Source organism: Haemorhous mexicanus, chromosome 15, assembly GCF_027477595.1.
Source record: "Haemorhous mexicanus isolate bHaeMex1 chromosome 15, bHaeMex1.pri, whole genome shotgun sequence".
Taxonomy (NCBI): domain Eukaryota; kingdom Metazoa; phylum Chordata; class Aves; order Passeriformes; family Fringillidae; genus Haemorhous; species Haemorhous mexicanus.
In genome coordinates, this window is record NC_082355.1 from 16,291,362 (window position 1) to 16,311,647 (window position 20,286).

Consider the following 20,286-nt stretch of genomic DNA (forward strand, 5'->3'; position numbering starts at 1 on the left):
CTGAGCAGGATGTTGGGGTCTGAGCAGGGTTTTGGGGGCTGAGCAGGGTTTTGGGGTCTCAACAGGGCATTGGGGTCTCAGCAAGGCATTGGGATCTGATCAGGGTGTTGGGGTCTGAGCAGGGTTTTGGGGTCTGAGCAGGGCATTGGGGTCTGAGCAGGGTTTTGGGTCTGAACAGGGTTTTGGGGTCTGAGCAGGCTGTTGGGGTCTGAGCAGGGTTTTGGGGTCTGAGTAGGGTATTGAGATCTGAGCAGTGTTGGGGTCTGAACAGGGCATTGGGGTCTGAGCAGGGTGTTGGGATCTGAGCAGGATGTTGGGGTCTGAGCAGGGTTTTGGGTCTGAACAGGGTTTTGGGGTCTGAGTAGGGTATTGAGATCTGAGCAGGGGTTTGGGTCTGAGCAGGGTTTTGGGGTCTGAACAGGGAATTGGGGTCTGAGCAGGGTGTTGGGGCTGGGCAGTGTTGGGATCTGAGCAGGATGTTGGGGTCTGAGCAGAGTGTTGGGGTCTGAGCAGGGTTTTGGGGTCTGGACAGGGTTTTGGGTCTGAGCAGGGTTTTGGGGTCTCAGCAGGCTGTTGGGGTCTGGCAGCTCCTGTTACAAGGGCTGGGACCACAGGGGTGGAGGAGGCACCTCCATGCCTTGTGGCCTGGTGGTTTGAACACTTTCCTGGGAAATGGGGTAAGGTCCTTTCCTGGGAAGGGCTTTCCAACCCTCCATCCTCCCCTGCCTCACTTCAGGAGAGCTCCCAGGGCAGCCCTCATCCCAAGGGAGCCAGTACACAACCAAGGGGTAAATCCTGGCATTCCAACAGATGGAAAGGGCTGTGGGTGGTCAGAGCAGGGACTGGGAGAGGAGACAATGCTGATCTGAGTAGTGGGGTCATTTAGGGACAGAGCAGAGGGGACCCCAGGAAACTGGTGAGATGTTTAGGAAGTGTGAGGGCTCTGGAGGGGCTCTGGGAGCAGAGCCCCGAGCAGTGAGCAGTGGCTGAGCACAGCTGACACCTGGCAGACATGAAAGCCAGGCTTGTTAGCCTGCACACAGAGTGCTGATTGTAGCCTCAGCCACAAAACCTCCTCAGCCAAAGTCTCTCAGCATCCCCTGAGCTCTCCCAGGCTCATCTGTGGTGCTCAGCACCCCCAGCAGCCAAGGGGAGCCAAGGCCCAATGCTCTCCCTCTCCTCTCCTCTCCTCTCCTCTCCTCTCCTCTCCTCTCCTCTCCTCTCCTCTCCTCTCCTCTCCTCTCCTCTCCTCTCCTCTCCTCTCCTCTCCCTCTCCCTCTCCCTCTCCCTCTCCCTCTCCCTCTCCCTCTCCCTCTCCCTCTCCCTCTCCCTCTCCCTCTCCCTCTCCCTCTCCCTCTCCCTCTCCCTCTCCCTCTCCCTCTCCCTCTCCCTCTCCCTCTCCCTCTCCCTCTCCCTCTCCCTCTCCCTCTCCCTCTCCCTCTCCCTCTCCCTCTCCCTCTCCTCTCCCTGCTGCTCCAGCCTCCCTAGGACTGAGCTTGGACTCTTTTCAGAGCAGGTTCTGTGGTGCCAGGCAGCTGCTCTGTGATGACCCAAATTCCCACCCCACTGTGGGGTTTTCTCACCCTCCAGCACATGAATGAAGCTGCAGAATGGAGTTGTGACCTGAAAGAGCTTGAGAGGTGCTTCCACTCCCAGCCTGCAGAAGGGCAGAGGATCCTACAGGGGTGGATATGCACCCCTGGGCCTTTGGGACTGCAGTTTTTCTGACATGACACTGTAATTTTGGCAATGGATGACATTCTGTCCCATGGCAGGGGGGTGGAAATAGATCATCCTCACGTCCTCTTCTGACCCAAACCATTCTGTGATTCCATACTGGTGGGGTTTGGAGGAGATGAGATGCTTAGCCATGACCTCTGAAGGCAGCAGGAGTTAGGAAGGTGTTGCTGGATGCACCAGTGAGTCCCCAAATGCTTTTGGTGGTTTTTCTTCAAGAGCCTGGTGAGGGATGGACACTCTGAAAGGGTCTTGGCCCCGGAGTGCTACTTATGGGAGGATTTAAAGCATGCACTGATCCAGCCCACTCCCCCTGACTGAACTGGAGTAACTTGCTGTTTGTTTTCTTTTCCCACAGCTCCCAGAATGGAGAGGAAGCTGGAGCCTGGCCCAACAACCAGTTTGACACAGAGATGCTCCAAGCCATGATCCTGGCTTCAGCCAATGGTTGGTGTCCATCCCTCCTGGGAAAACCCTGACTCCTGCTCTGGGGGGCACCTCGGGGTCATGCTGAGAGAGAAGATGCTCTGGGATTGATTTATCTGGGTTGGGCTGCAAAGGTTCTGCTGCAACAGATCCCAGAGCTGGTGGAAAAGCCCTGATGTCCCTGCAGAGAGAGGGGACAGGAGGGATCCAGGGGGAAAATGACTGATGTCCCTGCAGAGAGAGGGGTCAGGAGGGATCCAGGGGGAAAATGACTGATGTCCCTGCACAGAGAGGGGTCAGGAGGGATCCAGGGGGAAAAGCCCTGCTGTCCCTGCAGAGAGAGGGGTCAGGAGGGATCCAGGCAGAGGAGATACCTGGTTCCTGTACACAGGGACACTTCTTCCACCCAAACTCTTTGCTTTGTACTGAAGCAACACCGCCTGGCTGTTCTGTGGTTGTGTTACATGGGAGAGCCAGTCTGGAGATGATGTTTTATGAACTACTTGGTTCCAGAAAGTCACAGTAAATTAAACTTGCTGTGAGGTGAGGAGGAAGGAAGGCTGGAAGTTGTGTGTGGCTGGAGGCTGGACCAAGGGAAACAGGGAATGCCTGACTCAGTATTCCCAACAAATCTGGTGTGCAGAGGAGCTCCCCGAGCCCCTCTGCTGAGCCATGGGCTCACCAAGGTTTCCTCCCCTGGCTGCTGCTGCCTCCTTGCAGTTGTATTCACAGGAGGGTGGTTTGGGGTCGTTTTGGGTTGGTTTGTTCTGGTTTATGGCTGTGCAGAAGCCTTGGGCAGGGAGGGATGTTCCCACGCAGCCACAGTCTCCGTGGCTTTGTGTAAAACAAGGACAATTACCATTCTGTGCAGCACTATGGATAAAGAGCCTGGTTTTCATACAGCCTTTATTTATAAATACCTTCAAGTCTTTCCCCCCCTTGATTTAAAAATAGAAACACAGCCATAAAACCCTGTGCAAAATACTTAGGATGTTTCCTTTGAGCTGTTGGGAGGGAAGGAATCTGAGGGAGGAGGAATGGCTTTGGTGTTGCTTTCTTGGAAAGCTGCTGCAGCTGAGTTTTGGTGCTCTGCAGACACCAGGAGACAGCTGCCGTGGCTGGGGAGGGGGACAAGGTCTGGGGCAAGGGAGTTGTTTACACTCAAGAGAAAGAAACAATGTGAAAATGTGTCTTTGCTCTGAAAAACCACCATGGAAAAACAGCCCTGGGGGTTGCATGTGGTTATCATCGCCCAGTGTCTCCAGATCGGGTTTCCTCGCTGGTAAATAAAGCTGTTTTTCTGGCTGCCGCTCCAGCAATCCCCAGGATCAGAGCTAAGCGGGTCCCTTCCAGGTTAAGCACCGACTTTCGTGGAGCCCCGGGCTCTGTTGCAGCAAATCTCCCCAATCCACAGTCCCAGCCTCTCCCTCGGCTCGGGTCCGCCCCGGGGCTGATGTAAATCAAATCCCTCCTGCAGATAATGGCTGTCCCTTCTCCATCCCGTTCGGTCCTTTCTGTGCTGCACGTGTGGATGGGGACCCAGCAGCAGTTCTTCCCTCCAGCACAGCCTTTTCGGGTCACCCTTGCTCTCTGTCCCCCTTTCTGCTCTCCCTTGAAGCCAATAGTTTGATTAGGGGCAGCGCTAATTGCCCATTGAGCTTTGTGCTGCCCATCCCTGGGTGTGATTTCCTGGCCATTTAAATAATCCTTACGTTTCACTGTCACCCACTGAGCTCAGTCTGAGCTCCGGGGTGACAGGGGGGTCACAGCGATGCCTTGGATGCATCCTTAGCCTGGCCCAGGGGTTTTCCTTGGCTTCAGCAGGAGGCAGTGCCGGCCATGCCAGGCCAAGCCCGCACCATCCAGTCCTTTGAGGATTAAATCCCTTCCCCAATGGTTAAATTACCATCACAGAGTATCTGGGGACCTGATTTTCCCCCCAGGGCTGTGACCTTGCTGTAGGGTTTTGTCTCCCTTCCCAGCCATCCTTGCTCTGGATCTTCCTGCCTCGCAGCTGGGAGCAACATGAAAAACCAGTGTTTGGAGGGATCTGGATGGGCAGAGGCAGCTGCAGGGCCAGCCCAAGGAGCACAGATGCTCCAGCACCCCAGACTCTCAAGGACAGACATCCTGTCCTTAAAATACTCTGGCTCCAGGGAGAATTTAGAGAGGTGCCGTGGGATGGTGGGAGAGCAGACAGAAAGGGGAGGTCCTTGTGCCCCCAGGCAGGGACAGACACGCTATATTGGGTCCCCTGAAAGCCCCCCCAGCAGCTGCAGCAGCACCTGCTCTGGGGCTGCCCCGCCTCCCCTCTGCCCCGGGGGCGATGGAGCCACTCCCGGTTATTTTTGCCAGAGCCCAAATTCTCCTTTTCCTCCTCAGGACAGTTTGAGATAATGACAGGCTGCTGGTAGAGGCTGAGCATGACCTTTCCAGCAACAAGTGCTCAAGTGCTTTGCTTGGCAGGAGCACCTCGGTGCCCATTTATAACCCTCTATTGTTCCTGTTCTCTCTTCTTTTCAGCCTTAATGTCAGTGTTACCTAGAAACAGCCAGTTGCCCTTACCCGGGCCCGATGGCAGGCTGGGAACTTCACCAGTGCCTTTTTGTCCCTTTTTGTCCCTGCTGGAAGCTGTGCTGAGACTGCAAATTAATTCATGGGGCTTGGGTGGTGCTGGCACCCCCAGCCCTTCACTGCTCAGAGCCCTGGGGTGGCCCCAGAGGGACACAGGGCAGCAACACCCAGGGAGGAGAAGGTGCCCGAGTGCACCCAGCCTCTCACTGGGCTGGCTGCAGCTGGGACAGCCCAGAAAAAACAATTCTCTTGTGGCTGGAGGCTGTATTCTGTCAGAGTTGAGATGGAGACAATACAAAGCAACACCATTTTCAGAAGGCTTCAAAACTTTTTTTTTATAGCATGCATGCTTTTTGTACATTCTCACAAAACTCCTAAGTTTACTCATTGGTCTCGGGAGACAAAGTGCTCATTGGAACAGGCAGTTGCAGGTTTCTCTTATTTCTCCTTCTTTCTTTCTTGGTTTCTGTGTCAACGACCTTGGTAGAAAATTCTTTCAGGGGTAAACGTGGGTCCTCTTATCAAACTTCTCTCTGGCTCACAGAAGTCACTGTAAAACCTCTTCACAGAAGTCCACCTGTGGTCCCTGCACATCTCCAGTCATCCCATCCCATGAGGGTCATTTCTAACACCTCCAAGGGTGTGGGCTCGAGTTGGTTGCTAATGAAATGTTCTGCTGCTCAGGAGAGTGGGGATTGGTAATAAATATCACTAATTACACACACGTCTCCCCAGCACGAGGTCCTGCAAGCCCTGTTGGGTCTGGAACCCATTTCATGGGGACTGTGGAGGAATTCTCCTTTGGGGAATGCTTCCAGAGCAGGAAGTGAAAGGCATTTATTTCCCTGTGTGCACCCCACAGCCCTGCCCCAGTGCACAATGTCACTCCTGTTTTCAGCCTCGCTGTTTTTCTTCCCTGCCCGCTCCAACAGAGCAGCTGCAACTTCTCCAACTGCAGTTGCTTCATCCTTCCGACCCCTGCAAAGGGAATGTGTACACAGCCATATTTCAGAGGATGGTGGGATGTGCTCCAGCTTTTTGTCCAGCTTTCTGGCTGGCTTAGCCACCTCCATCTGCTCAGGGGAAAGCAGAGGCAGCACAGAGGCTGCACAGAGCTGGTCTGGAGTGAGGAGAAACACGAGGGGACCAGCCCACCACCTCTGCTCGTTGTTTTTCTTTGTTCCCACAATCTCTCTGCCTCTGGAAGGAGGGAGCAGCACCCCTGGGCTCTGCCTTGGGCCCTCTGGGTGCCCTGGCTGGGTGTCCCCACCCTTCAGGAGAGCCTGGCCCCAGCCATGAGCATGAGGCAGTCAAAGGCTGAGATGGGAGCCACAGTCTCTCAGACAAAGGCTGAATTTCAGCAAACCATTTCAGGAGGATCCCACCCTGAGCCGCGCACCGGCAGCTGCACTGGAGCAGAACGTGCAGCAGCTCATGGCAACAGCATCACTCAGCCCTGCCATCTCCCCGTGCTCGTTCCCCCCCTGCCCCCGTGCATCCCCCTGTCTCCATCTGGTCTCCAGCATGCAGCAGAGCCCCAGCATCCCGGGGGGCCCTGTGCCCCTCCCCACCGCTCGCTCCGTGCTGGAGCTTTGCATAGCGACAGGAATGAATTTGCCCTCCCCTCCCCCTGCTCCCAGCTCTGGACCATCAGACACGCTCTGGCATTGATTTCCTTCGTGCTCGGCTTCCTAGAGCCATTTTGTGGTATTGCAGGGGAGGGGTTCTCTTTCTCCTCTCCCGTGTCCTGCTCCCTGAATAAACCTGGCTGCAGAAAAATACCGCGGGCAGGGTTTTAAATGCGGCGGAAAAATAAATAAATATCGGATTTCCTTTAATGCATCGCTAATGGTGTGACTGCACAATATCTTTGCGATGGGCAGTTTCTGTGCCAGGCTGTCCCGTGGGGAGCTGAAGGGTGATGTTGGATTGGGTTTGACACCCTGTGGGGTTGCTGGGGTTTGGGGTGGGGGTCTCCAGCTGACTTTAACATCCTGCCCTTCTCTTCCCCCCCTTGCCCGGCGTTCCCCACAGAAGCTGCTGACAGTAACTCGACCCTGGGCGGCGGCAATGGCACGATGGGGCTGAGCGCCCGCTACGGCCCGCAGTTCACCCTGCAGCACGTCCCCGACTACCGGCAGAACGTGTACATCCCGGGCAGCAACGCCACCCTCACCAACGCCGCCGGCAAGCGCGACGCCAAGAACGCCGCCCCCGCCGGAGGCAACAAGAAGAAATCCGGGAAGAAGGAGAAAAAGTAGTGAAGAAGTAAAAGGAGACCTTAGAGCTACAGGGCAGCCGGCTCCAGCACTCCCCCAAAACCACAGCCCAGGCCGGAGGACGAATGTGAATTTTTTTGTGGTGCAAAAAGTAGGAAATGCTGCGAATGTATCTCGTCATCATCAGAGCTGAGAGCAGGGGCTCGCTGCTCTCAGGTCTCATGATGAAAACCAATCTGGAACCTATCCCAACACAAACAAGTGCCCTGTGAATAATGTTTTATACGATCCCTCGGGTATTAGAATATGCAAGGGCGGAAGGTCTTTTGCCATGTCTTTGGATCCAGTTTGCTCCCAGGTAGTCCAAGAAAGGCACAAGGCTTGTGCTCGGCTTTGCCCAGTGTAAATAATTTTAATGTGGATCTTTTAATTTATAGCCCTTCAGCTATTTTTTGGAAAGGAGAAAGAAGTTCTTAGCTTAGAGCCCACGCTCCAGTTCTTTGCTGTTAAATTTTCCATTCGTAAAATTCACCCCCAGTCAATGATAGCGATGGATTTTGGAATCTGGAAGTTGGTAGGGAGTGCTTCAGTTCCTGCTTACCTGTCATCTGGAAAAAAAAAAAAAAAAGTGTTTATATTGCATGAGTCAAAGGGAATATGGCAAAGCTGCATCCTAAGCATTTTTAAATTTTTTTTTTTTTAAGTGTAACCACTAATGGCCTGAAATATGATAAGGAAAAAGCCCTCCAGCTGTGTGAGAGTCAGGGAATTCCATGAGGAGCATGCCGAGGTGCGCGGCAGCTGCCCCGGCGGTTCTAGGGGTCTCCGAAGAGCAGACACATCTCAAACCTTCTTTGCAGTAAATATTTATATGTACAGTCGATGTTCTTATGGAATTAAGGCTAAGAGAGCCTCGCTCCCCCGCGGCCAGGCCTGGCCAGGTCCCTGCCCAGGGGACACGGGGACGACGCCTCACTGTCTGCACACGGTGTCTGCATGCACGTCCCTCTCCTCACACCTGCACTAGCGCCGTAGCTCCACGGACCCGCACAGTCCTCGCATGCCCACGTGGTGTGAACGCGCCGGCAGCCGCCCAGGCTGCCCTGGGGAAGGGGTGGGAGGGGGTGGGATGGCTCAGGCGGGGTGGGGAAACTCAATATTGCTTCTAGTTCGGGCCCCAAAGGTTCTTTGGGGTGGCTGGGCGGTTCCCGGGGTCTCGCTCGAGGGGCGGGACCCGCGGAGCTGCCGGTGCATGGCTTTGGTGCAGAGTTGGTGGCTGAGTAAGTGATGGTTGTTTTGGTGGCGTTTGGGGACCACATCCAGACAAGGGACCCAAGAGCAGGGGGTGACGCTGCAAAATGGGGGGAGTGGCACACGGGACCGTGCGGGGCCAGCCCGGAGGAGGAGGTGATGCTCCCGCTGGCTTTGGGCTTCGTACCCTGCAGGGAGAATGGAAGGATGAGGATTAGGGTTTCTCCATGTGCCCATCACCAAAGCACCAGGCCAGCTTCCCATAGCAAAGCAGCTCTGAGCCCCCGGGAGAGGCAGATGGGGACTGTGTGCAGCCAGAGCCAGGAGAGGAGCTGTGGGGTGGCTTGGAAGGGGCCACACCAAGTTTCCCAGGGGGGTTTGTGTTGTTTTTTTCCTTTTTTAATCACTAACACGTAACTCACCCACCCGAGCAGATCCAGCCCTTTCAGCCAGGCTCTCCCCACCCCTGCCCCCTCCCCAAACCAGGGCAGCAGGAGCATCCTCTGTGTTTCATCCAGATCCAGCCACCTCTGGCACTGGCTGCGCTGGGAGCTGTTCCCACCCTGTCCCCTGCAGCTGCCACCTGCCCCCCCCCTCCCCTAGAAATGCTGTAGCTGAATCGTAGTCTTTATATTTTCTTTTTAATCTGCAATCTGAGGTAGCGTAGTGAGTGTCGTGTATTTAGTGGCGTGTTATTTTTAATTGCAGTAACTAACTTGTGGACATCAGTATTTTCAATTTTCTCTGTATCTTCTTTCCATGTGGTCTGTGCTCCGAGTGTGCGTGAAATGAAACACGTTTGCCCTTTCAATGTGTCTAATATTGAATTATACTTATATATTATATATATGCTTATATCCTTCTTATACCCATATAGACCAATGTCGATGTGTTACACGCAAGTTTTATACTCTAATATTTATATTGCTTTTTTTCTTTGGGAAAAAAAATAATAAAATGGTTTCTTCTGAACGAATGGTGTTTATTCTGGTGGGAAAAAGGAGGCACAGGTGGGGTCTGGCCATCCCGGTGCTGCTGACAGGGGGTGGTTCAGCCCCTGCCTGCCTCCAGCAGTGGGGATGCTCTAGGGGCACCCCAAGTCTTGTGCCCCCAGGCCTGCTCTGGTGGCACCCCCATCCTGTGGTCACCACGCCTTTGAGAGGAGGGTGACTTGGCTGTGGATCATGACTGAGGACATGATGGGCTTGGAAGCTGCAGCCCCAAGAGGCTCCAGCTGCCCCTCTCCATCACTGCAGGGATCTGGCTGCTGTTGCCCAGTCCTGGAGGATCTGGAGAACCAGACCCAGCTGGGATTCTACCACCCTTCCCCATCACCCGCAGGAATCCACTCTCCTTTCTCCAGCCCTGGTCTGATTTGCTTTCCTGATCTCCCCTCTCTGCACTTGGGGACAGTGGGTGGGAGGGCATTCAGATATTGTCACCAGAGCTCCCTGGCCAAGACAATCCTCCCACCCTCCCCCTGCGGGTCCAACACAGGCTCAGGAAAAACATCCCGTGGCTCAGGATGTCGCAACCCTGGAGGAAAAAATAAGCTGCTGCTGGCCAGATGTGAGGGGGAGGATGGAGGAGGCGGGGGCAGAGCAGTCCCGGGAGACAGACAGACAGACAGACAGAGCCCGGGATTGGGGGTTGGGGCTGGTCCCTCCTGTTAGCAGAGCACAGGAGGCTCCAGGTGTGCAGGGCACAGTCCCCACCCCCGTCCCCACCCGGTGTTTCTGTCCAGCTGCAGCTCTGTGCCCTCCACACTCTGCCCCCCATACCCCCCAGTTCTGCCCTTGCACACAGCGAGCCCCCCCTGAGCCCCCCTTGCAGACTGACAGACACTCCCCAGATCCCCCAGTGCCCCACAGAGACACCAACCCCCCCTCCAGCTGCACAGACCCCTGAGAATCCCCATGCACCTCGCAGAGGGACATCCCTCTCCCCAAATCCCCTTGCACCCCACAGACCCAGCTCTCCTGCCTCCCCTGTGCCCACGGGGACAGCTCTGGTCACACACACACCCCCACCCATGTGAGGGGTGTCCTCCTTTGGGACAGGCGGTCCCAGACCACAGGGGAGGCCACGGGGGTCAGGGCAGTGCCAGGGCAGGGATTTGCTGCTCTGGGGCCCCTGTGACACCGTGTCCTGTGCCCCCAGCCCGAGCTGCTGTCCCTCCCGTGCTGGGTCACCTGAGCTGCACCAGGGACAGCTCCAGGATCAATCCCATGACCCGCAGCTAATGGGGAGCAGGGCTGAGCACTTCCAGGTGCCACCCACGGGCTGTCCCCAGCACCTGTCCTAGCTGGGTGGCTTCATCCCAGGGCACCGGGCATCACTGCCCGCTTGGCTGGTGATGCCACCGGGTGCTGGAGCTGAGTGCCGAGGGCTGGCGGTGAAGGAACCAGGGATGGTCAAACGAGTGCGTCCCCGGGCGGGTGACAGCCACCACTGGCAGGGAGCAAAGATTTGCAGAGCTCCAGGGCTGGGTTTGGCTCGAGGAGCCTCCCCGGTGCCCTGAGCCCCGCGGTGTCCCCGTGTCCCAGCTGCGGGTGTCGGTGTCAGGATGTGCGCGCTGAGAGGGGGCACCTCGAGCTCCATTTCACTTCTCTCGCTGAAATTACCGCAGGGCACGGCGAGAGCCAGGGAGGGGAAGCCGCGAACACAGACCTGGCCAATTAGCACTGATGAAGGAAACTCGGTCAGCCGCGCTAATTACCGAGGACAGGCGGGAGCGGGAACGTGCTCAGCGCAGTGTGGCGAGCTGGGGGAATTCCCGAGCTCGGGAGGTGACACGGGGGAGGCAACAGGAACAGAGCCGGAGTCACAGCCCTGACAAAAGGGACACAAAGAGAGAGGCAGGACAGAGCCCCCGGAGGCGCTCGGGACATGGCGGGGGTGGTGGCATTGCTCGGGCATGGCGGGGATGGTGGCATTGCTCCCGGGAACGGCGACTTGGCCTGGGGAAGGAGCTCCTGGATGCTGGAGGTGTTTCACTGCAGCCATGCTGGGGACCGAGGGGCTCTGCTGGGGTAGGGCAGGGGGTCCCAGCCTCTGTGCCCACTGCTGGCTGTGGGGGGCAGTGGCTGTGTCCCCTCAGACCAGGGGGGTTCACCAGCACACTCTGAGGTGCCCAGCCAGTTCCAGCTGGGTCCTGTGCCTGGGTCAGGGTTTCCATGCTGGGCTGCTCTGAGCATCCTTCAACAGCCAGGAGGGGCTCAGATCTTCCTCCACCGTGGTGGAGGCACCTCACCTTCACCTTCCTTCCTGCCCTCCTGCTGCTGCTTCTCCCTCTCCTCCATCTCCTTTCCCCACCACTGGGATTAGCTCAGCACTCTCCCTCCCCTCCCTGCCATTGTCCCAGGTACAGCCCTGGTGTGGGGCCAGGGAACCTCCACACCCCGCAGGCAGCAGGGCTGGAAGCTCTCCGTGGTACAGGAACAGGTCACACAGTGGTGGAGACCCCTTTGTCACCCTCTGGGGATTGTTTCCCACTCTCTCCCTGCTCCTGACAGAGCTGGAGCATCCAGATGCCACAGGTAGTGCTGGTCCCATGTCACCAACTGGTGGAGCCCTTGTTTGCAGCAGTTTTGTTTTTTTTTTTTTTTTTTGTTTTGTGGTTTTTTTTTTCCGACTGACCTTGAAACTGAAACACAACAGAAAATAAAAAATTTAAAAAAAAGGAAATAATTGAGCCAAGCCAGCTTTCCATTGGATCTGAGTTGAGCTGACCTGTCACTGGGCCCCAGGGAGGGCTGGGTGGGGAGCTGGAATCTCCATCAGGTTGTGGTCATGGCCTGAGTCCCATCAGCAGCTCCTCCAGTCATGACTTCACCCAGTAAAGCAGGGGGGTGGAAATCACCAAAAAAGCTGAGTTTTCATGCAGCTTTCTCTCACCCCTTCCTTTGGGGTCCCCAAAGGCACTGGGGAGATCACCCTGGGTGTGACACAGACACGGGGAGCTGGAGCCTGCTCAGAGCAGAAGACACCCCTGGAGCTGGTGGCAGCAGGGGCTTCTCCTCCCATAAACACCTCGGAAGGGAGGGCAGGCAATGCCATCCAAAAGCACTTGGAAATCCGAGTATTTGGGATAAAAATATCCAGAAGGGATCTACGGGGGCAGTGGGTGCAAAAGGCCAGGTGAGGAGAGGGGATATCCATAGCAGGGGATGTGGTGGGAAAGTCCCCCCAGCCCCCCACAGCATCCCCTGGGCTTTTATTTCCCCTGACACAGCTGGCTCCTCTCACACCTCACATCCCCCCCGGGGGGGAAGCGAGAGGTGTTTCACCATCCTCCACATCCCTTCCTGCTCCCTAAATCCACTTCCTGCCGCTGGGATTTATTATTATTTATAACAATAATAAAGCGTGCGTAAATGGAATGAAATTTTCCTTTTGCTGACTGAAGCCTTGTGACCGCGGGGAAGGAGAGGGCGGGGGGAGGGCCCTGCTGGCCCTTGGCCGCCCCCTCTGGGACTCGGGGCTGCCAAAGGCTCGTCCATCACGTGGAGGGGCCGGAGCAGCCCTCAGCCCCTCTCCGGAGAAAATTGCATGCGGTGGGATTTTGCCCTTTTGCAGCCTGTGTGACCTGGTGGCCTCTCCATGGGCTGCTGGGAGAACACTCTGTCTGTCTGTCCTCCCTGTGGGACAGAGCCCTTGTCCCAGCCGTGCTGGTGGCCGGCTGCCCGAGGAGATCAGTCCCAGGGAAGCAGCCAGAGCCTGAGGTCATGGGGCTGGCAGAGGGGAGGGCAGGGAGGCAGTGCCAGGAGGGATGAGGGCAGACCAGACAAGGATTCTGGGCACTGCTGTTGGGACACAGAGCGGATGGCAGGGCTCAGCTCCAAGGGGATGCCCCTGGGTGTGTCCCCTCTCCCGAGCCTCCCCACTCCCTGCTGGAACTCGCTGTGGCCCCTGCAGGGCTGTGCGTGGCACTTGCCAGGGTCACTGTCACCGAGCTGCTGGTGGCAGAGCCAGCCCTTGTGCCTGGTCCCAGGGTCTGCTGCTGCCCCTGCAGGCAGGAACATCCCTCTGCTCCCCCGGAGCCCAGGGCTGGCTCCACAGACCATCCCTGGAAGCACCAGGCCGTGTGAATTCCCCCAGGCATTCCTGCAGCCCCCATTAACCACAGGGAGCTGGGGCAAAGGCAGAGCTTTGCAAAACTCCACCCCAAAAAAGGCCAAGAAAAGCCCAAATGCTCCTCTGGCAAGGTGCAGGGGCTGCCCGTGCCCAGGGCTGCCTGCCTGCCCCTTCTCCCTTTGGCACATGACAAAAGCAGCCAGGCCCAGTTTGGGCAGGGGGTTTTGGGCCCCTCTCCCCATGAAGGGGCAGCAATGCTGAGCCAAACCACCCCAAGCTTTCCTGGGGTCTCTGGCAGCAGGAAAGGGAGCAGATCCAGCTGTGCTGGGGTGTGCTCCTCCCGCGGGGACAGGGAGGTGGGTGACACAGAGCCCAGCACATCCTGCTGGCCAAGCTTTGGGAGGCACTGCCAGTTTTGGGCTGGGAAGCAGAGACACATCCTGGGACCCCATGGGGCTGGATTTGGGATTTGGGATTTGACAGGAGCCCTCCTGGTGAACTCCAACCTAGCTGCCACAGGGGAGGGAGAGCAGCCACTTAAGCCAAGGGCTGCAGGAGGAAAAGAGCCCCCCCAAGGCACCCCAGCTGCAGGGGGCTTTGGGGAGCAGTGCCCACCCTCGCTCAGTGCCACCTGCACCCCTGGCCCAGCGTGTGGGTGCTGCCAGGGCTGGGGGTGGGGACGCTGCCATCCTCCCCATCACCCTGAGAGCTGCCAGGGACAGTGGGGGGCTGGGACCCCCCCCAGATAAAGGGAGGAGGAGGAGGAGGAGGAGGGTCCTTGTGTTGCAGGGTGAGATGGGATGGATGCCAGGGAGGGACAGCGGCCAGGAGGAGCAGAGGGACAGGAAGAGGGAGACAAAGCTGCTTTGTGCAGGGACAGAGGGGAATGGGGAAGGGGCTCCTGGGTGCCAGGGAGGGCCCAGACAACCCCACTGCCCCCACAGAGATAATCCACAGGGTGCAAGAAGAAAATGTGTTTTTTACCATTAATAACTTCAAAAATATTTAAAACCAGTATTTTTTCATCTCTCCCCCCTCCTTTTTTACCTCGTGTTTTAGCTTTAAAGTGTGTTTGTTAGCCCAGCAGTACGTGTAGGGAATTTATAAGTCAATGAATATATTGAGGGGATGTGGAATAAAAAGATGTGGAGCCTGGAGCTCTACCGGGTGCTGGAGGGGGCTGATGTTGTGAGAGACCAGAGTCCTCCCCCTGCTGCAGCAGCCTGGGTAGATGGGCAGTGTCCCTGCTGAAGCTCTCCCAGCCCCTGCAGAGATTTGGGGTCTCCCCACCCCCTGAGTGAGCAGCAGCACCCCCGTGGTCTCTCTGAGGCCACCCCAACCTGGCTCCCCTCCATCCTCCTGGTTCCAGCAGTCAGGCCCAGTGCCAGGTTTAAACAGCTTTTTTTTTATCCTGGCTTTTTTTCTCCCCCATTTTCACAGGACACTGTGGGCCTCCCACTCCTCAATTAGCAACTTGTCATTGACAAGCTCATCAAAAGGCTGCTAAAAAAACCCAAACTGAGATTTGATGCAAACTAGGGCAATAATCAGGTCTCTGCCCTGGATTTTAAATCATCCCAGCAGTCCCTGTGTGTCCATGCCTGTGGGGACTTGCTCCTGAAAGCCTGGTGGAGCCAGTGCTGTCGTCTGGCTCCACCCCACACCTCTGCAGCAGGGAGGTGGCAAAGGGGGCTGGGGAACAGGCAGGGACACTCTGGGACACCCAGGAAATTCCTCTGACTGCCCTGGAGGGCTCGAGCCCCTGCCCAGGGGGCTCAGAGACTTTGGCACAGAGCCCAAGACCCCTGTGCCTTTGATCTTCATCCATGGAAAAATCACCAACCTTATATGAAGAATTACAAGTCAAGAGAGTTTAAGTAGAATAATAGTTTGTCACAGGGTGAAAAATAGATTTTTTAGGGTTTTAGGATGGAGGCTCGAGGTCCCAGGATGGAGGAATCTGGGCGTGTCCATCCTTTCTACTTCTTCTTCTTGGCCACCATCAGGTGGCCACGCTGGTGGCGGGGAGGGGGGACAGGGCTGCTCCCCACCTCAGGCAGGGGGTCAAGGAGCCCTGCCTGGGTGGGAGGGGTTGGGGTTGGGCTGGTTTTCTACCTTGTGATATTACACACTTTTAGTCAAACTCCACTCCCACAATCCCGGTGCTGTTAATCAATTTTGGAACCCTTCTCCACGGCCTCGGGTCAAATGCAGTGTTCTCTTGGGGACAGAGTCTCTCAGCACAGAAAGTCTAAAATTCTCAGCATCCAGAGCTCCAACAGGGTTGGCCACAAGGAGGGACTGGGCAGCCCTTGGAGCACCCACCAGGAGGTGCCAGCAGGGCTTGGGCAGCAAAGCAGCTGCTGCAGGGAGCCCTGGGCCCCAGGGCAGGACACAGCCCGGGCTGGGGTGTCCCTGTGCTGCCCTGGGCTCAGTCCCAAGGACAAACCCCCTGTGCCACCAAGCCAGGGCCACGTGGATGAGCATTTGTCCTGCCAAAGTGGCCATCTGGGAGAAGGTGTCCTTGATCCCAGCAGAGCAGCAGGGAGCTGCAGCCTGGCCCAGTTCTGGCTGCTTTGACCTCTAAACTCAGCTGGTGGCTGGGCTGAGGCTCCTCATGTCACTGCAAGGGCAGGGGGACCCTCTGGGGGTCACCAGGAGGGACACTGCTGTCACAGAGCTGTCACACAGGTGTGCACACCCTCAAGGACAAACAGGCTCCAGTGGAGTGACCAGGGCTCTGCTGCTGCTTTGTCCCTGGGGGGACATTGTGACAAGTGGCTGCACAGGGAGGGTGGCTCCTGTCCTCCCCACTTCCCACCCACCTGGCCTTCAGCCCTGGGGACATTTGGGCAGGGGGGACACCTCCATCCCCCAGAGCCTGTGTCTGGGCTCTGAGACACCACACCTGGTGTGCCAAGGTGGAGGTGTGGGGCAGGGAAGAGGATTTCCAGCCTTCTCTGGGGATGTGGTGGCACTGCCCTCACCGCAGCTGCGATGCTGCTCCAGCTCCTCAGCTGCCCCCTCCAGCTTGGATGAGCTCCCTGCAGCTCAGTGCCACAGGGCTCTGGCTTCAGCTCTGCACCAGCAAAGTTAGACAAAAATCACATTTTTGTACCAAAAATCATGTTTATTTCTCCATTTTTTGTACAGAAAAGCTGTCATGATAACACCGTGCTCTCAGATCCCACAGCTAGCTGCAAAGCCATGGAGAAAAGGGAGCTGGTGCAGGGAAATGCAAACTCCCAGGCAGGGCTCCAGGCTGGCCTGGATTCAGCTCACATGCCCCAATTCCTCTCTCATTTTGAAGCTTTCCAGGGCATTTGGCAGCTCCTGGCTGCCCTGGCCAGCACTGGCACCCTGACAGGAGGGTGGCACAGCTCTTGGCCCCACAAGGAGCCCTCTCACAGCCCAGGTGCTGGGAAGGCAGAGGGACTGCTGGATTAAGATCTTTTTTGACTTAGAGATGGAGCAACTTAGAGGCATTTTTGAAACTGTTATTCTGCTTTTAGTCTCATGTGAAGGGTTAAAATAATATAGATGTCATAATTTATGCCATTATAATCAGAAGTTAACTATTTCCTAATTACAGTATATTATAAGGTTTTCTTGGTCTGTCAGCCTTAGCTACACCAGAATGAAACTTTATTTTACTTACTGAAGGCTCGTTTGGGTCCAACAGCTTTCTGCCTTTTTCCAGGATCAGTGTCCAGCTGGGGCAGCTGCTGGGCTCAGGGATGCTCCATTTCTTGTCACCTCACTGGCTTTGCTGGCTCTGAAAACAAGGTGATGTTAAAAATGGGGAGAGCTCAGCCAGGCCAGCTCTGGCACAGACCTTCCCCAGGGGCCACCCGTCCTGGGGACACGGGGGAGTCCAGACATTGTCCCTGGGGTCAGTGCCCCAGGTGCCCCACGTTCAGGGCTCAGGTATCCCCTGTCTCACCTGTCCTGGGCTGAATTTATGATGCTCCTATCCCCATTGGTCTGTTTAGCCCAGAAATATGTTTTGCACCTTTAAGGCTGGTCTGAGAGCAAAGCAGGGAGAGAAGAAGCTCAGTTTGCTATCAGACACTGCACTCCCTCCTCCACATTCCTGCTCCTGGTCTGTGCTGTCTGTGGATGGACAGACAGCAGGACAGAGCTCTCCTTTGCTTTTAGTTAATTTTAGCTGGGGCAGAGGATTTCCCTGGACTGTGGTTTTTATTTTTCTTGAAACTGTTTAAACCTGCTCTGGACTGAACACCTGTGCAAACCCAGAGCACAGGAATATATCTCTGTCTGCTCTGGGGTGCCCTGACCCCCAGGGCAGCACTGACCTTGCCCCTCATTCATGGAGAAAGTTTCCCAGACTTTAAGATAGACTGGAATCCAAAAAAGTGTGCAATAGATTATAGAGAGCAGTGTAGGTGTGTCACTGGGTGAGACATTGAGGTTTTGGGATTTTTAGTATGTTGTGGATGGAAGCAAGATGGAGGGCACAGGGTGTCATCCTGGGCTTCTTCTTCACCTTCTTCTTCCTCCTTGTCCATGCGTTTGGGTGCCTTTTGTAATTGGGCAGAAAAGTCCCCATTGTGGGCTCTGTGGGATCAGTTATTGGGTTAAAAGGGGAAATAATCCAGGTGTCAGTTCTTAATTGGACAGTTTAGTCTTGAAAGACCTTGGAACAAGAGGTTGTTGGCCATTTTGTGCCTTCTGATGAAGGGCTGCAGAACTCACAGCAGTGAGACAGTTTTACTGATAAAAATAATAAACACTTGAGTCTGAACATGAACTGCTGTCTCAAGTGCCTTCAATCCAGACCCAGAGAAACTGATAAACATCCAGAAGAGCACCGGCAGCTCCACCTGTGGCCCACCAGGCCGGGCCTGGCCCAGAGGGACTGATAAGAGACTGGTAAGAGACTGGTAAGAGACTGAGTGAGCCAAGCTGCAACCCACAAAAATAAACTTTCTGAATTTGTCATCTCTTTTGGAGTGGCAAGAGGTTTTATTGTTTATTTTGTTCATTTTTTTTCTGCTGGTGAATGCTTTGCCTGTTAAACAAACAGGGTTTTTTTCCACTTTTCTCCAAGGAAGTATTTTCCTGAACCGGTTTGGGGGAGGCTGCTTGAATCTGCTTTCCAGAGGAACCCCTTTGGAGGTTCTCTCCCAAATTCGCCCGAAACCAGGACACACCCCAATGCCAGAGAACCCCAGAGCTCTTGATGGGCAGCACTGTGACCCAAATGGGATTGCAGAGCTCCAGACACAACCTCCGCAGCAGGCCGGGCCTCCCGTGCATCCCCTGCATCTCCTGTGCATCCCATGCATTCCCTGTGCACCCTGTTAATTCCCTGTGCCTCTCGTGCATCCCCTGTGCATCCCATGCATTTTCTGTGCCTCCCGTGCATTCCCTGTGCATCCTGTGTTCCCTGTGCACCCTATTAATTCCCTGTGCCTCCCACGCATTCCTTGTGCATCCCCCATGCATCCCATGCATTTTCTGTGCCCCCCGTGCATCCCCTGTTCATCCTGTGCATTCCCTGTACATCCCCTGCCCATCCCCCGTGCCTCCCCGGTTCAGGCGGGCGCTGTGATGGAGATTTTTGTCCCAGGCTCTCCCGGGCTGTGCCAGCAGAGGATCAGAGGCCCCGGCGCCCCCGCTCCGCTGCCCGGCCTTATCCCGCTAAGCCCAGCCCCGGTGCCCCAATAACCGGAGCCAGACAGGGGTTTCTCCCCTTAAGAAGCCTTTGCAGCTCAAAGCCTGAGCTCATCCAGCTCATGACGCCACACCCGCGGCAGGAACCCCGAATTAGAGCAGCTGCCGGTGCCAGCCGGGTGGCCGAGGGCACGGGGTGAGAGTGGCACCGGCCCGGCCGCGGGGCTGGCACCGGCACCGGCACCGCCGCTCCTGCCCGCGGTGCCCCGGGAGAGGAATTTTTACCATCGGGAGGAGGAGGCAGAAGGGAGGGGACCTGCTCAAGGATAGCAGCGGCTGTTACTGCCCAGGCGCTGCAGGCGGGAGGATTTAACTCTTCCAGGGCTGAAAATCTTCCCGTGCTGTCCCCCCCAGCTCCTGAGGGATCTCCTCTTCCAAAGGCAGGCACGTGAGACTGGGCAGGAGGAAGCTGAAGGATTTAAAATCCTTTTGGAGACTGCTAAATAATCACAAACTGAGCACCCCTCTCTCACCATCTCCACGCCCTGGGGATGCCTCAGGTTTAGCTTTTATATTTTTCAGGTTCTGTGCTGCTTTAGTGTGTGGGTCTGGGCTTCACATTATGGGATGGTGAGCTCTGTGCACAGAGCAGGGAGACAAAACAATTCCTGCTCCAGCTGGGCACCAAGGACAAATGATCCAAATCTCAGGCCCAAGAGCACAAAAAATGTGGATTGAAGAGAGAAAAAAAAAGAAAGATGGGACTGCCTGGGCTGGAGCTGGAATTGGACAATGAACTCCAAGATGCAAATGGAGCAGAACTGATCAAAGTGAGAGGCCTTGTGAGTGCTCGTGCATTTTGTGCCCATTTTGGTTCATCTTGGGTGCAGCCCTGGCTGGGCTCTTGTGCTGCCCAAGGTGGATCCATTGGGGCCTGCTAATAAATCCCTGCTTTATTCTTTAGCTCTGTCTGGTCTCTGTTCTAGGCCAGGCTGCACAAGGCAGCACTGGAGCATCCCTGACAATTCCTCTCGTTCCTCCTTGGTGCATTTCCTCCTCTGCAAACAGAGGAAGATGGAACTGTGGCACAGTGGGCAGGAGATGCCACCTCTGGGTCTGTGCTCAGCCCTAAAACACGAACCCGTGGGGTGTGCATGGCGGGGCTCAGGCAGGACTGAGCTGTGCAGAGCGGGGCTGTCACACACGGAGCCTGCCTGGGAGGGGACCCCCAGCCCTCAAACCTGGACATCTCCCATCCCTCCCCCTTCCCAGCTGTCCCCCCTAGCCGTGGGTGTTATCTGGGCTCTGTGTGGGTGCTGCTGCTGGGTCACAGCCCCTGGGCTCCGGCAGCAGCCGGGCTGGAGCA

At 56.2% G+C, this 20,286-nt stretch overlaps 1 protein-coding gene across 1 annotated transcript in view; it reads left to right on the top strand.

The window, feature by feature from the left end:
- Nucleotides 1-9,179, top strand: part of LOC132334464 (protocadherin gamma-A5-like) — a 78,220-nt gene extending 69,041 nt beyond the window's left edge. Inside the window, exons 5-6 of the mRNA XM_059860537.1 lie at nt 2,096-2,184; nt 6,772-9,179. Coding sequence (XP_059716520.1) covers nt 2,096-2,184; nt 6,772-6,998 — 316 coding nt within the window. The 3' untranslated portion in view covers nt 6,999-9,179. The remainder of the gene's footprint in view (nt 1-2,095; nt 2,185-6,771) is intronic.
- Nucleotides 9,180-20,286: the final 11,107 nt, after the last annotated feature.